This window comes from Squalius cephalus (assembly GCF_949319135.1).
Source record: "Squalius cephalus genome assembly, chromosome: 12".
In the NCBI taxonomy this organism is placed as follows: Eukaryota; Metazoa; Chordata; class Actinopteri; order Cypriniformes; family Leuciscidae; genus Squalius; species Squalius cephalus.
Window position 1 is genome coordinate 11,158,542 of NC_137133.1, and position 18,765 is coordinate 11,177,306.

Consider the following 18,765-nt stretch of genomic DNA (forward strand, 5'->3'; position numbering starts at 1 on the left):
ACCATTGCCAGCCCCTGTGACCACAATAGGAGCAAAGGCAAAGCAGCCAATCTTTACTGGCCATTGAATGGACGAGCTGGAAAATTGGTTGCGTCAAGCTGTTTGCGTACAATAGCGCCTGCCATTTTGCTCGAAAGATTTGGCCATTCTGCCAGTTGTACATTTGTTTTCCAGTATTATATTACATCATGCACTAGTTGTATCTTCATTATTTTTTTCCATATCCAATTAACGTGTCTTTTAATTGTTCAAAGTATTTCATCTTGACAGAAGTCTATAAAAGTGCGTTACTCTAATTGATGCGACTAAAAATGTGATATGAATGAGCTTTCTAGTGCAACTCTTCCAAATGTATGGCTCTAAGTCAACCACTTTACAAGACACAATGCTCATTGGTTCAAAAACGATCTGAGTAGTGCTGTTGGATTGGACAGTAGAGAACAGATGGCTCCTGATTGGTCAATGTAAGTGTCAGTCAGGGGTGTATAAAGGCAGATGGGGTGCAATAGATATATTTAATCTACCTGGCTGGGATGTGTCTGGCACAATCAAGTAAAACAGCCAAGCTGAGGAATCCTGTTGACCTTCAGCACAATGTCACTGCACTCGTGGGCTTTCTGGAGAAACAGGCAAAACAAAAATTAAACCTGAACATTGAAGGTGATATGCAATGTTGACTTGTAGGGAGTTCTGTGAATTTACTGGTAGCCTGCATGCAAAACATTATGCAAAACAGTTTTTGACAAAACCTCACCTTCAAAGTCCAATCATACCTACACTAAACTGTTCAAAAGATTTTTGAATGTTTATGAAATAAGTATCTTATGATCACCAACTTAAGGCTGCATTTGTTTCGTGAAAAATACAGTAAAAACAGTAATAAAAATAAATGACTAAGTCTAAAACAGCTGTTTACTATTTAAATATATTTTAAAATGTAATTTATTCCTTTGTTGGCAAAGCTGAATTTTCAGCATCATTACTCCAGTCTTCAGGGCCACACAATCATTCAGAAATCATTCTAATATGATGATTTGCTGCTCAAGAATAATTTCTTATTATTATCAATGTTGAAAACAGCTGTGCTGCTTAATATTTTAGTAGAAAATGTGTTACTTTTTTGCAGGATTCTTTGATGAATAGAATATTCATAACAGCATTTATTTGAAAAAGAAATCTTTTGTAATAGTGCAAATCTCTTTAATCTGTCCTTGTTGATTAAAATGATACATTTATTTTTAAAAACTCTTACCAACCCCACACTTTTGAATGGTAGTACATATAAGCTAAGCAGAAATGTGCGGTTATATTAAAAATCACCTTCCAGAAGAGTTTTGAATATAAAATAGATTTGAATACATTTGAATAATTTGTGGCTTCATGTCTGCGATCACTAAATAGTGCTGATCTGGCCTGCAGTGCTTCAGAGAGGTGACTGAGGAGAAGGGGAGAAAGAAAGGATTAAATGCTTTCAAGAGCTATGCAAATTAGACATTTGATTAGAGGGAAGGGGTGATTTTGACAGCTCCCTGTCAGGAGGGCTTGACAGACAACATGGCTGTGAAGAGGGAGACTGTAGGCTGTTGACTGTAGGCTAAAATAATATGAGAAAGGACTTCATTATTCTACTTGTGCTTTGTGAGCTTCTTTCAGTGACAATATGTATGACGGGCTGCTATAGCTGTTCCTTTGTCCTGCTTTAGTATACACAACGTGTTGTTTTCATCCAACATTCTGCCCAAGGCATTGTACCTTATAAACAAGGAAGCTAAAGGCAACATATTCTGACGTAGACTCTCTATGACATCAACACTCTCAGCATTTGTCTCACCCTGTCAAAGTGTGAGTGCTGCACACTACTTTGCAGTCCCTGAACCGGGGAGGAAAAACAACAGTCCACAGGGTTGAGGGGGAAAACACTGCCACCATGAATACTCATCAGATGCTGCCTTGGGCTTCATTCTGAGACCATTTTTCTTTCTCGAATCAAACATTTTTATTTTGTAAAAGAGTTTAAATATATAAAAGAACATTTCAAAGAGAAAACTGCCTTTTCTTGCCAGCATACCAGTTGCTATGCTAATGCTAAAGCTAGTTCAAAACATTAAATGTGTAAATGTTTTTTGCCTCAGTGAGGCAGTCAGTCACAAAAAAGGGGTGCGGTCACTGGTCAGCGTGACAGAAATGGCAGTAGAGGTAGAGACAGCACAAACAGCACTGAACTAGAAGTCATGAACTGAGGAGATGTCATTATCTTCTCAGCATGAATGTCTCTGCATGAGCCCACAGTTAAGCTCCTAGGTGAGCTTACTGTACACAGGAGAACAAGCTCACAGTTACAGGACCAGTATATAATTTCCTTTATACCAGGTGGACCCTTAAAATCAGGGAAACCCTGAAGGCTCTCATTAGTAATATAGAGAAGACTGTAGTAAGGTCTGTTTAAAACAAGCAGTAAATGTCCAAATATTGGTAGTATATTAATGTAAAGTCCTTCCACAATATGACAGCTATAGGGAAGATAACATACCGGTTCAAAAGTTTGGGGTGGGTACGATTTTTTTATGTTTTTGAAAAAGGTATCAAAAATACAGTAAAAACATTAATATTGTAAAATATTATTATAATTTAAAATAACAATTGTAATATATTTAAAAGTGTCATTTATTCCTGTGATGGCAAAGCTGAAATTTCAGCATCATTACTCCAGTCGTCAGTGTCACATGATCCAACAGAAATCATGCTGATTTGGTGCATAAGAAACATTTCTTATTATTATCATGTCAATGCTAAAAAATGCACTAAATGCATATGTTACCAAAAGTAAATAGGCTTGTTTGCACCATAAATGGCCTTTTGTAAAATACTAATGAATGCACTCACTTGACAAGTGATGGCAGAGATACGACTGCCATATTTTTGGACACCAGAATGTACATAAATTAAGTCTCAACATTTACGGTTTCATTACTATTAAATGCCTGGGAACAAAAGGCCATAGTGAATTTAAAATAAAATAAAAATCACAGGGGAAAGAAACTTGTATTGTGTTACTAAAAGATTAGATTGAGGGTTTAGTTTCAGTGAAATCTGAAGCACAGCAGATTGATGACTTTGTTTAGAGACTAAAGCATTTTGTTTTTTCATATTTATTTTTATACAGATAATGACATAAATGTATCATGTAACACCTAATTTAAAAGCAAGGGTTTAATGGAGACAGCAAAAAAAAATAAGCACTTGAATATAATGCATCACAGTGCATTATACAGGATGAGAACATTTAAACCAGTAATAAATGCTTAACAAAATGAACTTGGGAAAACAAAAACAAAACCACATCCACACTACATCAAGGTGATGCTGCATTAGTGTGATATTTAGAGAGCTAAGCAAACATGAACAGACAGATTTCTTTCTTTAAAACAGTGTGGAATAAATTACCCATCCAGCACAAAATAAAACATATGAGAGTCTTGATGAATGCATGTGAACGAATTCCACATTGTTCAATTTTGTTGTCAATCATGACAAGGAGAACCGTCAAGGAAAAACATCATGTGATCAATGTAAGCAAATAGTGGATGTTGTGGAGGTGATGCGACGCCCTGTCCAATAGAATGAATGGACTCAAATAGCGTCCAATCAGAGGAGAGCTTGAGCTCGATATAAAACCCCCACAAAGCCGATTATTTCTGGACACCATTATCAGTCTTTGTGTGGGTTCTGGTGGACTTTAGGAAGGATTAATTCCGCTTTCCCAAAGAAAATCAGTATAAGGTATGTTTTTTGTTTAAAATCATTAAAACAAGCCTTTATTGTTCTAATAATTAGAAGTTGTGATGTGATACCGCTGCCAAGTCAATTTACAAAAACATATATTTGTGGGCTATATTAATAATTTAAGTATGATCAGGAATGCATCAGTATTCAGACATAAAACGTGCATTCAAGCTCTGTCGTAAATTTGCAATGCGCCGTTTATATTTACCTAAAGGATTTAAATGTGTAGAAATGCCCAGTAATATCAATACAAAGGCATTTAAACGCTTTAAATGATATGTTAGTCAAGAGAACACGGATATGCGTATGATATGCTGCTTTTGTCCCAAACATCAGCAACGACCTTGCAGTCAGCCTCCTTTTTCTGCAAGGTCTTTGGAGACGTTGCGCATTACGCATCCGTATGCTTTAAATAATAATACATGTTTCCCATACAAGACTTTCGTAATGCACAGTAGGCATTACATAACATTCAAAAACTACATTCATTTGAATGCATTTTATAATGAGGCGTCAATTATTGGACGCGCACTCGACATTCCATCATATTTACTGCCCGCGTGACATGACACATCACCGAACACAATTATCGTCATATCACGACCGTTTGTTGCTGTAACGGTTTAAGCGAATATAAACAAATTCTCCTGTTTTAGAAAATGCGCTTTAATGCTGTTACGTCATTATTAATGCATCTGAGGGGCTGGCTTTGTTCTCGTTTTTTAATCCGATTTTAATTCGCCTTTAACATCCTTGTTTCCAAATATTTGCACCAGGTAGACGCAACCATGCCTTTCGGTAACACTCACAATCAGCTGAAGATGAACTACTCCGCCGAGCAGGAGTATCCCGACCTCAGCAAGCACAACAACCACATGGCGAAGGTGCTGACGGCCGAAATGTACTCAAACCTTCGGGACAAACAAACCCCCAGCGGATTTACCCTGGATGACGTCATTCAAACCGGAGTTGACAACCCAGGTAAATGGCCTATCTTCAAAATGGAAAAGTGCCCGTATTTCTACCGGCGCTCCGGTGTGGTGGTGCTCATGTTCAAGTATTTATGCGATCCCCCGGCTTTTAGTCCGTGTGTTTCCTTTAAGCTTGTATATATGCTGAGCTGAATGTCAAGAATAATGACATTATTAACTGAATGTCAAGTTGTAAGTTACTTTTAGCAAAATGCACTTAAATTTGTATCTGTCCCTGTTTCTGGAAGAAGTGACTAAAGATTTTGATGACTCATCCTGCACTACACTAGTAGGGGCATGTCCTTCCCCAATACTGCCCGAAGCCAATTAGAAAGTTTTGGTTTTAATTGCCATGTAATCACAAAAAAAAAAAAAAAAAAAAAAAAAATCTATATGAATAAGGAAAAAAAATGCAAATGTATGGACCCTATGGTATGGACTCAATACGTAACTAGGAGTGAGAAGTACCAATAAAATATATCTTGACAAACTTTTCATACATAAACAAAATGCATTTCAATGGCTGCAACACAGGCTCACCATCTTAAGCTCTTGAGGTTGTTTTTTGTTTTTTTTTAGGATGAAATTGTTTGGGTATTGAGCAAGATAAAGCAGATATTATTATTATTTATTATTATTATTATTATTATTATTATTATTATTATAATAATTTGTTGGATCCCTAAACACTATTTGCTATATATAAATGAATATAAATAGCAGTCATCCTCAGGTGATAATTATCTAGCTTATTAAGACCTCACCGATGATCTTAGACCATTAAGATCACAAAACATTTAGCACAAATGACAATAGTAACTTAACTTTTATTGTTGTAGTCTGATCATTTGTGTCAAATTGGTACAAAAACAACCTTGAATATTATTATAAACTATAACCCTGAATATCTGTACTTTTGAGTAACCAGGACTCTGGGGAAGCCTCCTTGGGCTGCCTCGCTTTTACAAAGCATACATTGGCCTTTCGTTGTGGTGGCGCACTGGCTCTGATAGACCCATTCAAAGCATTCTTGGGCCCGATATGCCCAAAACGAACAGGGAACCTGTAATGTACAAACATAATTTGCATCCTTTGCATAGTGCTGCTTGCTGTTGTAATCCTGGTGGCTAGTGCATGTTATGCACTTCAGTATAAGCGTTTTCATGTATTTGACTCTTAATTGATAACATAAGGTTATATGTGAAGTCCAACAAAGGAAGGGTTGTTTAATCTCATGATTGCTGCAAGGCCAACCGTGCGGTAACAAACACGATGTGTGGCTATATTAAGCTGTCGCCCAATCTGTTTGCCATCAATGTTAAAGGAATGTCCAAAACATTCTTTTTGTCACTACAACATATGACTAAAGTCCAGGATTTGTCTGACTGCTGATCTGTTGTGTTCCAGGGCATCCTTTCATCATGACTGTGGGCTGTGTTGCTGGAGACGAGGAAACATATGAGGTGTTCAAAGATCTTCTGGATCCCATCATTGAGGACCGTCATGGTGGATATAAACCCACAGACAAACACAAGACTGACCTGAACCCAGACAACCTCCAGGTACACTGCGTCTCTCCGTCTGGTGCATCTAATTGGGTTTAACGTTTCAAAATCGTCTGCTGCTAATTTTAGTCGTGTTTTAAACAGGGTGGAGACGACCTTGACCCCAACTACGTTCTGAGCTCCAGAGTGCGAACCGGCAGGAGCATCCGTGGTTTCTGCCTCCCTCCTCACTGCAGCCGCGGCGAGAGACGCGGCATCGAGAGTCTGTCCGTCGAGGGTGAGCTCGCCTAGCCGTCTGTTTGCATAGGATGTACTTGATTCACGATTGGTCGCTCAAGAGGAGTGGGCGGAAACATAAGTGATTCAAGCATCCACTCTGTAATGCCGTAGGTCTGTTGTGATGTGTATTTATTTAATTATTTTTCACAGCTTTGGGAGTCCTTGATGGCGATCTTAAAGGAAAGTATTATGCCCTCAAGGACATGACGGACGAGGAGCAGCAGCAGCTGATTGATGACCACTTCCTGTTTGATAAGCCTGTGTCCCCACTGCTGCTGGCGTCTGGGATGGCCCGTGACTGGCCCGATGGCAGAGGGATCTGGTGAGTGAACAGGCTTTTGGGTTCATTGCTCCTCTCAATTTTGGGTTCAATTTGGACTTTGTCCCAACTTACTAAATGGATCCATGTAGGTGCGATCATAATAACAATAATAATCTTAAAAAATATATATTATTATTATTTATTCTTATTATAATTTGTAATTCCAACTGGCTATGAAAAATAGCAAAGTTGGTGCTGATATATTTTATAGTTTATTATATATATTTTACATTACAAAATGGATACATTTAGGGTGCCATCTTAACTGATGTATATCAATTTTATATATATAATATAATATATACATTTAAAAAATATATATATATTTTTTTTACCCTGTATAAAGATTATTTGGTTTGTTTATCATTTTATTAAAAAAAAATATATTATTAAATGAAGAATTCATTTTTTTAAATTAACCACGTTGAAGCTGATATATTGTATTTTATATTAAATGTAATATGTGATGTATAAAATTGATTATATATAATTTATTTTCTCAATGCTTTTAGGCACAATGACAATAAGACATTCCTTGTCTGGGTGAATGAGGAAGACCATCTTCGTGTCATCTCCATGCAGAAAGGAGGCAACATGAAGGAAGTCTTCAATCGCTTCTGCACTGGCCTCACAAAGGTGTGTTTTTGTTTTTACTGGTCACTTTAGTAACACTTTCTGCAACTCCAATGTTGGCAGATTTTTTTTAATCTTAATCCGCTTGCCTTGCAGATCGAGGAATTGTTCAAAGAGAAGGGCCATGAGTTCATGTGGAACGAGCACTTGGGCTACGTCCTAACCTGCCCCTCCAACCTGGGCACAGGGTTGCGTGGTGGCGTTCATGTCAAACTTCCCAACGTCAGTAAGCATGAGAAATTCGGTGAGATCCTCAAGCGACTGAGGCTCCAAAAGCGTGGAACAGGTATATATTCACCTGAGCCATACAATCCTGTATTACCTGTACAGAATGTCATCTCCAATACTAACCTTGCTCTCTTCAACAGGTGGTGTGGACACAGCTGCAGTAGGTGGTGTCTTTGACATCTCCAACGCTGACCGTTTGGGCTTCTCTGAGGTAGAGCTGGTTCAGATGGTGGTGGATGGAGTTAAGCTGCTTGTAGAGATGGAGAAACGCCTGGAGGCAGGCCAGTCGATCGATGACCTCATGCCTGAGCAGAAGTGAACACTTCGTGACTCCTAACTTAACTCCTTCCCTGCCTCCACCAGTCCTCCCTTCCTCCAGTACCAATAATCTTAACCACATCAAGGAACATACACTCCACCCAAACGGTAGTGGCACTAAAGTTAGACGAGTCTTCCATCAGTGTGAAGGATTTTGTATCTCAAACGTCCTGCAATGTTGAAGATGGAGTTTAACACCAGAAATAAAGTCTCTTTGGCCCATGGAGTTTCTTGTGTGCATGTTATTGCTTGCTTAAACTATGTTTGCTGTAATTTCATGGAACCATCAGTTCACTTTCCTGTTCTGCATTTGTCCAGTTGCCAGAATCAAGTGCCCCGTTGAACAATGGTTTTCTAGCTGTTAAATGATGCTTATGTATTTACAGTTTTAAACCGTCATGGTGTGCAGTCTATATATAGGATACAATGTTGAATCCCTGGTGCTTGAAGGCCATTAAATAAGGGGACCGAATATGTCACAAGATCATTTTTGATTTGCCCTAATACAGGAACCACAATCTCAAGAGCATTTGTGGTTTGAAGAGTAGACTAGTTCTTATTGCATTTTATAATTCCAATTTAAGAGGTTGCTTATGAATGCTTCTGTCAAACCAGTCGTATTCTGTCACCTAGTGGCCATATAAGGACATACACCCAAAAAGAACTTCAATATTTTGTTGCGCTTTGTTTTGATCTCCGTTTAATCCGTGCTTTATTCCAAGTTTTAATACAAGTTCTTCACTTTTTTTTTTTTTTTTTTTTTTTTTTTCGGAAACCATGAATGTAATTTACCATACAGACATTTAGGCAAGGCAAGTTTATTTATATAGCACATTTTATACACTATAGCAATTCAAAGTGCTTTACATAGAGAGGAATAAAAATAATCTCAAAATAAGAAAAAAGCTTTGCATAGAAAGGAATTATGATGATCACACTATAGCAATTCATAGAGCTTTGCATAGAAAATTGTCACAAAAGCAGGGGAAAATAAAACAGTTATAAAAGGAATTAAAAGAGATAAATGATAGTTATAAAATGAATTGGAGTAAAATGAATTAAAATAGTAAAAAGATGATACATAGAATAAACTTCTCATCTGGCAAAACACCGGTGTATCTTATTCTGACTCTGAGATTTCCCCATGACGGTCAGTATTAGATTAGTAATCCGTACAATCCAGACCAGTAATCTGCACTAGTCATCACAGTGTTCTCTTGATAATCCGTACCAGACTAGTAATCTGCACTAGTCATCACAGTGTTCTCTTGATAATCCGTACCAGACTAGTAATCTGTACTAGTCACCACAGTGTTCCCTTGACCGTCATGAGTCATTCCCTCTCAAACTCCACCACAGAAAGCTGAGCACTTGCTCACAAATTTGGTCATCAAGACCATCGGGGTTTCCCCCACTACTACAATACCCTTCACTAAACACCGGTTATCAATCAGTGCCATTTGAGTTCAGTTTAGAATCAAAAAGAAGAATACAGTAGTTTAGAATCAAAAGGAGAATGCAGAGATAAAATACAGTGTAATCAGTCTGTGGCACAGTGCTCATTCAGTAAATGCACAGCTAAACAGATGTGTTTTGAGTCTGGATTTGAATGTGACTACAGTAGGAGCACATCTGATCTCTTCTGGAAGCTGGTTCCAGCTGCGGCTGGCATAATAGCTAAAAGCGGACTCACCATGCTTAGGGTGAACCCTTGGTATTTTTGGGTGATGTGATCCTAATGATCTGTTGGGTTTATATCTGCAATGTATTGAGGTCCGAGGCCATTGATGGATTTATATACCAGTAATAAACCTTTAAAATCAATCCTAAATGTAACTGGGAGCCAGTGTAAAGACCTGAGGACTGGTGTGATATGTTCATATTTTCTGGTTCTGCTCAGAATCCTGGCGGCAGCGTTCTGTATGAGCTGCAACTGTCTTGTGGTCTTTTTGGGAAGGCCAGTGAAGAGTCCATTACAATAATCCGCCCTGCTGGTGATAAAAGCATGAACAAGTTTCTCCAAGTCTTGTCTGGAAACAAAGCATCTAATTCTTGCAATATTTTTCAGATGATAGTATGCTGATTTAGTTATTGCTTTGACATGACTACTGAAGCTAAGGGCTGACTCCAGAATCACACTGAGATTCCTGACTTGATTTTTAGTTGTTAGACCCCTAGCGTCAAGGTATGCGTTCACCTTGAGAACTTCATCTCTGTTTCCAAACGCAATGACTTCAGTTTTGTCTTTGTTTATCTGAAGAAAGTTTTGGCACATCCAACTGTTAACTTCATCAATGCATTGGTACAGGGAGTCAATGGGGCTGTAGTCATTAGGCGATAGGGCTAAGTAGAGCTGTGTATCGTCTGCATAGCTGTGGTAAGCAATTTGGTTCTTTTTCATTATTTGACTCAGTGGGAGCATATACAGGTTGAATAGGAGTGGCGCAAGAATTGAGCCTTGAGGGACTCCGCATGTCATGGATGTCCACTCAGACTTATGGTTTCCTATACTCACATAATAACCTCTCCCTTCTAAGAATGACCTGAACCATTTTAGGACTATCCCAGAAAGCCCCACCCAGTTTTCCAGCCTGTCAAGAAGTGTTGTGATCGACAGTGTCAAATGCAGCACTGAGGTCGAGTAGTACCAGCACTGATAATTTGCCTGAATCAGTATTTAAGCGAATATAGTTTATTATCTTTATGAGCGCTGTCTCTGTGCTGTGGTGCGGTCGGAAACCAGATTGAAAATTGTCAAAGTATCCATTCGAGCTTAAGAATTTGTTCAGCTGATTGAAGACAAATTTTTCAATGTTCTTGTCTATTTGAGATTGGTCTATAGTTGCTTAATATGGTCTTATCCAGATTGCTCTTTTTCAGGAGGAGCTTGACAACTGCAGTTTTCAGGGAGTTTGGAAAACTCCCAGAGAGAATGAGAGATTCATTTTACAACCCCAAATCAGAAAAAGTTGGGACACTGTGCAAATTGTGAATAAAAACAGAATGCAATGATGTGGAAGTTTCAAATTTCAATATTTTATTCAAAATACAACATAGATGGCATATCAAATGTTTAAACTGAGAAAATGTATAATTTTAAGGGAATAAGTTGATTTTAAATTTCATGGCATCAACACATCTCAAAAAAGTTGGGACAAGGCCATGTTTACCACTGTGTGGCATCCCCTCTTCTTTTTATAACAGTCTGCAAACGTCTGGGGACTGAGGAGACGAGTTGCTCAAGTTTAGGAATAGGAATGTTGTCCCATTCTTGTCTAATACAGGCTTCTAGTTGCTCAACTGTTGCATCTTCCTCTTTATGATGCACCAAATGTTTTCTATGGGTGAAAGATCTGGACTGCAGGCTGGCCATTTCAGTACCCGGATCCTTCTACGCAGCCATGATATTGTAATTGATGCAGTATATGGTCTGGCATTGTCATGTTGGAAAATGCAAGGTCTTCCCTGAAAGAGACGACGTCTAGATGGGAGCATATGTTGTTCTAGAACTTGGATATACCTTTCAGCATTGATGGTGCCTTTCCAGATGTGTAAGCTGCCCATGCCACACGCACTCATGCAACCCCATAATATCAGAGATGCAGGCTTCTGAACTGAGCGCTGATAACAACTTGGGTTGTCCTTGTCCTCTTTAGTCTGGATGACATGGCGTCCCAGTTTTCCAAAAAGAACTTCAAATTTTGATTCGTCTGACCACAGAACAGTTTTCCACTTTGCCACAGTCCATTTTTAATGAGCCATGGCCCAGAGAAAACGCCTGCGCTTCTAGATCCTGTTTAGATATGGCTTCTTTTTTGACCTATAGAGTTTTAGCTGGCAACGGCGAACGGCACGGCACGGTGGATTGTGTTCACCGACAATGTTTTCTGGACGTATTCCTGAGCCCATGTTGTGATTTCCATTACAGTAGCATTCCTGTATGTGATGCAGTGCCGTCTAAGGGCCCGAAGATCACGGGCATCCAGTATGGTTTTCCGGCCTTGACCCTTACGCACAGAGATTGTTCCAGATTCTCTGAATCTTTGGATGATATTATGCACTGTAGATGATGATAACTTCAAACTCTTTGCAATTTTTCTCTGAGAAACTCCTTTCTGATATTGCTCCACTATTCACCGCAGCATTGGGGGAATTGGTGATCCTCTGCCCATCTTGACTTCTGACAGACACTGCCACTCTGAGAGGCTCTTTTCATACCCAATCATGTTGCCAATTGACCTAATAAGTTGCAAATTGGTCCTCCAGCTGTTCCTTATATGTACATTTAACTTTTCCGGCCTCTTATTGCTACCTGTCCCAACTTTTTTGGAATGTGTAGCTCTCATGAAATCCAAAATGAGCCAATATTTGGCATGACATTTCAAAATGTCTCACTTTCAACATTTGATATGTTATCTATATTCTATTGTGAATAAAATATAAGTTTATGAGATTTGTAAATTATTCCATTCCTTTTTTACTCACAATTTGTACAGTGTCCCAACTTTTTCTGATTTGGGGTTGTATAATGAGGCGTCAATTATTGGACGCGCACTCGACATTCCATCATATTTACTGCTCGCGTGACATGACACATCACCGAACACAACTGTCGTCATACCACGACCGTTTGTTGCTGTAACGGTTTAAGCGAATATAAACAAATTCTCCTGTTTTAGAAAATGCGATTTAATGCTGTTACGTCATTATTAATGCATCTGAGGGGCTGGCTTTGTTCTCGATTTTTAATCCGATTTTAATTCGCCTTTAACATCCTTGTTTCCAAATATTTACACCAGGTAGACGCAACCATGCCTTTCGATAACACTCACAATCAGCTGAAGATGAACTATTCCGCCGAGCAGGAGCATCCCGACCTCAGCAAGCACAACAACCACATGGCGAAGGTGCTGACGCCCGAAATGTACTCAAACCTTCGGGACAAACAAACCCCCAGCGGATTTACCCTGGATGACGTCATTCAAACCGGAGTTGACAACCCAGGTAAATGGCCTATCTTCAAAATGGAAAAGTGCCCGTATTTCTACCGGCGCTCCGGTGTGGTGGTGCTCATGTTCAAGTATTTATGCGATCCCCCGGCTTTTAGTCCGTGTGTTTCCTTTAAGCTTGTATATATGCTGAGCTGAATGTCAAGAATAATGACATTATTAACTGAATGTCAAGTTGTAAGTTACTTTTAGCAAAATGCACTTAAATTTGTATCTGTCCCTGTTTCTGGAAGAAGTGACTAAAGATTTTGATGACTCATCCTGCACTAACGTTACACTAGTAGGGGCATGTCCTTCCCCAATACTGCCCGAAGCCAATTAGAAAGTTTTGGTTTTAATTGCCATGTAATCACAAAAAAAAAAAAAAAAAAAAAAAAAAAAAAATCTATATGAATAAAGAACAAATGCAAATGTATGGACCCTATGGTATGGACTCAATAATACGTAACTAGGAGTGAAAAGTACCAATAAAATATATCTTGACAAACTTTTCATACATAAACAAAATGCATTTCAATGGCTGCAACACAGGCTCACCATCTTAAGCTCTTGAGGTTGTTTTTTGTTTTTTTTGAGGATGAAATGGTTTGGGTATTGAGCAAGATAAAGCAGATTGGCTTATAATAATAATAATAATAATAATAATAATAATAATTTGTTGGATCCCTAAACACTATTTGCTATATATAAATGAATATAAATAGCAGTCATCCTCAGGTGATAATTATCTAGCTTAAGACCTCACCGATGATCTTGACTTAGACCAGATCACAAAACATTTAGCACAAATGACAATAGTAACTTCATTTTTATTGTTGTCTGATCATTTGTGTCAAATTGGTACAAAAACGACCTTGAATATTATTTCTGAATATCTGTACTTTTGAGTAACCAGGACTCTGGGGAAGCCTCCTTGGGCTGCCTCGCTTTTACAAAGCATACATTGGCCTTTCGTTGTGGTGGCGCACTGGCCCTGATAGACCCATTCAAAGCATTCTTGGTCCCGATATGCCCAAAACGAACAGGGAACCTGTAATATACAAACATAATTTGCATCCTTTGCGTAGTGCTGCTTGCTGTTGTAATCCTGCTGGCTAGTGCATGTTATGCACTTCAGTATAAGTGTTTTCATGTATTTGACTCTTAATTGATAACATAAGGTTTTATGTGAAGTCCAACAAAGGAAGGGTTGTTTAATCTCATGATTGCTGCAAGGCCAACCGTGCGGTAACAAACACGATGTGTGGCTATATTAAGCTGTCGCCCAATCTGTTTGCCATCAATGTTAAAGGAATGTCCAAAACATTCTTTTTGTCACTACAACATATGACTAAAGTCCAGGATTTGTCTGACTGCTGATCTGTTGTGTTCCAGGGCATCCTTTCATCATGACTGTGGGCTGTGTTGCTGGAGACGAGGAAACATATGAGGTGTTCAAAGATCTTCTGGATCCCATCATTGAGGACCGTCATGGTGGATATAAACCCACAGACAAACACAAGACTGACCTGAACCCAGACAACCTCCAGGTACACTGCGTCTCTCCGTCTGGTGCATCTAATTGGGTTTAACGTTTCAAAATCGTCTGCTGCTAATTTTAGTCGTGTTTTTAACAGGGTGGAGACGACCTTGACCCCAACTACGTTCTGAGCTCCAGAGTGCGAACCGGCAGGAGCATCCGTGGTTTCTGCCTCCCTCCTCACTGCAGCCGCGGCGAGAGACGCGGCATCGAGAGTCTGTCCGTCGAGGGTGAGCTCGCCTAGCCGTCTGTTTGCATAGGATGTACTTGATTCACAATTGGTCGCTCAAGAGGAGTGGGCGGAAACATAAGTGATTCAAGCATCCACTCTGTAATGCCGTAGGTCTTTTGTGATGTATTTTATTTATTTATTTATTTATTTTATTTTTCACAGCTTTGGGAGTCCTTGATGGCGATCTTAAAGGAAAGTATTATGCCCTCAAGGACATGACGGACGAGGAGCAGCAGCAGCTGATTGATGACCACTTCCTGTTTGATAAGCCTGTGTCCCCACTGCTGCTGGCGTCTGGGATGGCCCGTGACTGGCCCGATGGCAGAGGGATCTGGTGAGTGAACAGGCTTTTGGGTTCATTGCTCCTCTCAATTTTGGGTTCAATTTGGACTTTGTCCCAACTTACTAAATGGATCCATGTAGGTGCGATCATAATAACAATAATAATCTAAAAAAAAAGAAAAAAAGGGGGGGGGGGAATAATATGTGATGTATAATTTTTATTATATATAATTTATTTTCTCAATGCTTTTAGGCACAATGACAATAAGACATTCCTTGTCTGGGTGAATGAGGAAGACCATCTTCGTGTCATCTCCATGCAGAATGGAGGCAACATGAAGGAAGTCTTCAATCGCTTCTGCACTGGCCTCACAAAGGTGTATTTTTGTTTTTACTGGTCACTTTAGTAACACTTTCTGCAGCTCCAATGTTGGCAGATTTTTAAATCTTAATCCGCTTGCCTTGCAGATCGAGGAATTGTTCAAAGAGAAGGGCCATGAGTTCATGTGGAACGAGCACTTGGGCTACGTCCTAACCTGCCCCTCCAACCTGGGCACAGGGTTGCGTGGTGGCGTTCATGTCAAACTCCCCAATGTCAGTAAGCATGAGAAATTCGGTGAGATCCTCAAGCGACTGAGGCTCCAAAAGCGTGGAACAGGTATATATTCACCTGAGCCATACAATCCTGTATTACCTGTACAGAATGTCATCTCCAATACTAACCTTGCTCTCTTCAACAGGTGGTGTGGACACAGCTGCAGTAGGTGGTGTCTTTGACATCTCCAACGCTGACCGTTTGGGCTTCTCTGAGGTAGAGCTGGTTCAGATGGTGGTGGATGGAGTTAAGCTGCTTGTAGAGATGGAGAAACGCCTGGAGGCAGGCCAGTCAATTGATGACCTCATGCCTGAGCAGAAGTGAACACTTCGTGACTCCTAACTTAACTCCTTCCCTGCCTCCACCAGTCCTCCCTTCCTCCAGTACCAATAATCTTAACCACATCAAGGAACATACACTCCACCCAAACGGTAGTGGCACTAAAGTTAGACGAGTCTTCCATCAGTGTGAAGGATTTTGTATCTCAAACGTGCTGCAATGTTGAAGATGGAGTTTAACACCAGAAATAAAGTCCCTTTGGCCCATGGAGTTTCTTGTGTTCATGTTATTGCTTGCTTAAACTATGTTTGCTGTAATTTCATGTGACTACTGTAGGGGCACATCTGATCTCTTCTGGAAGCTGGTTCCAGCTGCGGCTGGCATTATAGCTAAAAGCGGACTCACCATGCTTAGAGTGAACCCTTGGTAATTTTTGTTGATGTGATCCTAATGATCTGTTGGGTTTATATCTGCAATGTATTGAGGTCCTAGGCCATTGGTGGATTTATATACCAGTAATAAAACTTTAAAATCAATCCTAAATGTAACTGGGAGCCAGTGTAAAGCCAGTGTTGCCTTTGGCTTGCTCAGTTGGGGATATTTGGGGATATTTAATTTAATTAATCAATCAACGATACTATTGATCAGCATTACCAAACTTGGACGTTCCACTAGAAACAAACATTGATGTATTGTTTTAATTTAATACTGTGAAGCTGCTTTGATACAACCTACGTTGTGAAAAGCGCTATATAAATAAACTTGACTTGACTTGACTTGTAAAGACCTGAGGACTGGTGTGATATGTTCATATTTTCTGGTTCTGCTCAGAATCCTGGCGGCAGCGTTCTGTATGAGCTGCAACTGTCTTATGGTCTTTTTGGGAAGGCCAGTGAAGAGTCCATTACAATAATCCGCCCTGCTGGTGATAAAAGCATGAACAAGTTTCTCCAAGTCTTGTCTGGAAACAAAGCATCTAATTCTTGCAATATTTTTGAGATAATAGTATACTGATTTAGTTATTGCTTTGACATGACTACTGAAGCTAAGGTCTGACTCCAGAATCACACTGAGATTCCTGACTTGATTTTTAGTTGTTAGACCCCTAGCGTCAAGGTATGCGTTCACCTTGAGAACTTCATCTCTGTTTCCAAACGCAATGACTTCAGTTTTGTCTTTGTTTAGCTGAAGAAAGTTTTGGCACATCCAACTGTTAACTTCATCAATGCATTGGTACAGGGAGTCAATGGGGCTGTAGTCATTAGGCGATAGGGCTAAGTAGAGCTGTGTATCGTCTGCATAGCTGTGGTAAGCAATTTGGTTCTTTCTCATTATTTGACTCATTGGGAGCATATACAGGTTGAACAGGAGTGTCGCAAGAATTGAGCCTTGAGGGACTCCGCATGTCATGGATGTCCACTCAGACTTATGATCTCCTATACTCACATAATAACCTCTCCCATCTAAGAATGACCTGAACCATTTTAGGACTATCCCAGAAAGCCCCACCCAGTTTTCCAGCCTGTCAAGAAGTGTTGTGATCGACAGTGTCAAATGCAGCACTGAGGTCGAGTAGTACCAGCACTGATATTTTGCCTGAATCAGTATTTAAGCGAATATAGTTTATTATCTTTATGAGCGCTGTCTCTGTGCTGTGATGTGGTCGGAAACCAGATTGTCAAAGTATCCATACAAGCTTAAGAATTTGTTCAGCTGATTGAAGACAACTTTTTCAATGATCTTGCTTATGAAAGGAAGATTTGAGATCGGCCTATAGTTGCTTAATATGGTCTTATCCAGATTGTTCTTTTTCAGGAGGAGCTTGACAACTGCAGTTTTCAGGGAGTTTGGAAAACTCCCAGAGAGAAGTGAGGCATTTACCACTTGTAGAAGATCTGCTTCTAAACAGTTAAATACACTTTTGAAAAAAGATGTGGGAAGTGTGTCAAGAGCACAGGTTGATGTTTTAAGGTGCTATACGGTTTCTTCCAAAGTTTTGCCATCAATTTCTTCGAAATCAGACATAGTAACTAACTACTTTCTTAGGTTGTGGTCTGATCTGTCTGACCCCAGGGCAACTCAAGGTTGTGCTGATCACCTTTCTGATATTTTTGATTTTCTCAGAGAAGAAGGAAGCAAACTCACTGCATTTGCTGTCTGAGAGCAATTAATTGGGAATCTGGCTTGGAGGGTTCGTCAGTCTCTCTACGGTAGCAAAAAGAGTGTGTGTTGATTAAGTTGGTGTTTCCAATATTCGAGAAGAAAGTCTGTCTAGCTTTGCCTAGTTCCATATTGAAAGCATGGATGCTGTCTTTGTAGATGTTATGATAGACTACAACTTAAGTTTAGTCTTCCGCCACATGCGCTCTGCTTTTCTGCATTGTCTTTTCATATTTTGCACTGCTGTTGAGTTTCTCCAAGGTGCTTTTAGTCTGCCACTCTTCTTCCTGACTTTCACAGGAGCAATATCATCAATTACACTTTTAACTTAAGAGTTAAAAGAATCAAGGAGAAAATCAACAGTCAGCAGATATGCCTGGTGTTAAAGATATAGCCATAAATAGTACACTAGTGTTCTCATTTAAGCATCTCTTCTTGACAGACACAGATCTAGCTTCAATGGCAGTAGAGATCAATATATCCTACATCCTTAATAACCATCGATGAAATGTTTAGACACTTACTGATAAGTAAATCGAGAGTGTGTCCACGATTGTGTGTGGGTCCATGTACATGCTGAGTCAGATCAAACGTTTTTAAAACAGTTTTGATTTCTTTTGCCATATTGCAGCAAAAGAGTGGGATAGTTT

At 39.5% G+C, this 18,765-nt stretch overlaps 2 protein-coding genes across 2 annotated transcripts; both read left to right on the forward strand.

Annotated features, from left to right (window-relative positions):
• Window positions 1-3,701: 3,701 nt before the first annotated feature.
• On the forward strand, window positions 3,702-8,265 carry LOC307169067 (creatine kinase B-type). Its single transcript, XM_079889459.1, has 8 exons — window positions 3,702-3,780; window positions 4,560-4,764; window positions 6,162-6,316; window positions 6,404-6,536; window positions 6,689-6,860; window positions 7,373-7,496; window positions 7,590-7,779; window positions 7,862-8,265. Exons 2-8 carry the CDS (start codon window positions 4,572-4,574, stop codon window positions 8,038-8,040), a joined length of 1,146 nt encoding a protein of 381 aa, XP_079745585.1. The 5' UTR covers window positions 3,702-3,780; window positions 4,560-4,571; the 3' UTR covers window positions 8,041-8,265.
• LOC307169068 (creatine kinase B-type-like) lies at window positions 3,712-16,736 on the forward strand. Its single transcript, XM_079889460.1, has 8 exons — window positions 3,712-3,780; window positions 12,839-13,043; window positions 14,423-14,577; window positions 14,665-14,797; window positions 14,962-15,133; window positions 15,335-15,458; window positions 15,550-15,739; window positions 15,822-16,736. The coding sequence occupies exons 2-8, from the start codon at window positions 12,851-12,853 to the stop codon at window positions 15,998-16,000; spliced, it is 1,146 nt and encodes a 381-aa protein (XP_079745586.1). The 5' UTR covers window positions 3,712-3,780; window positions 12,839-12,850; the 3' UTR covers window positions 16,001-16,736.
• Window positions 16,737-18,765: the final 2,029 nt, after the last annotated feature.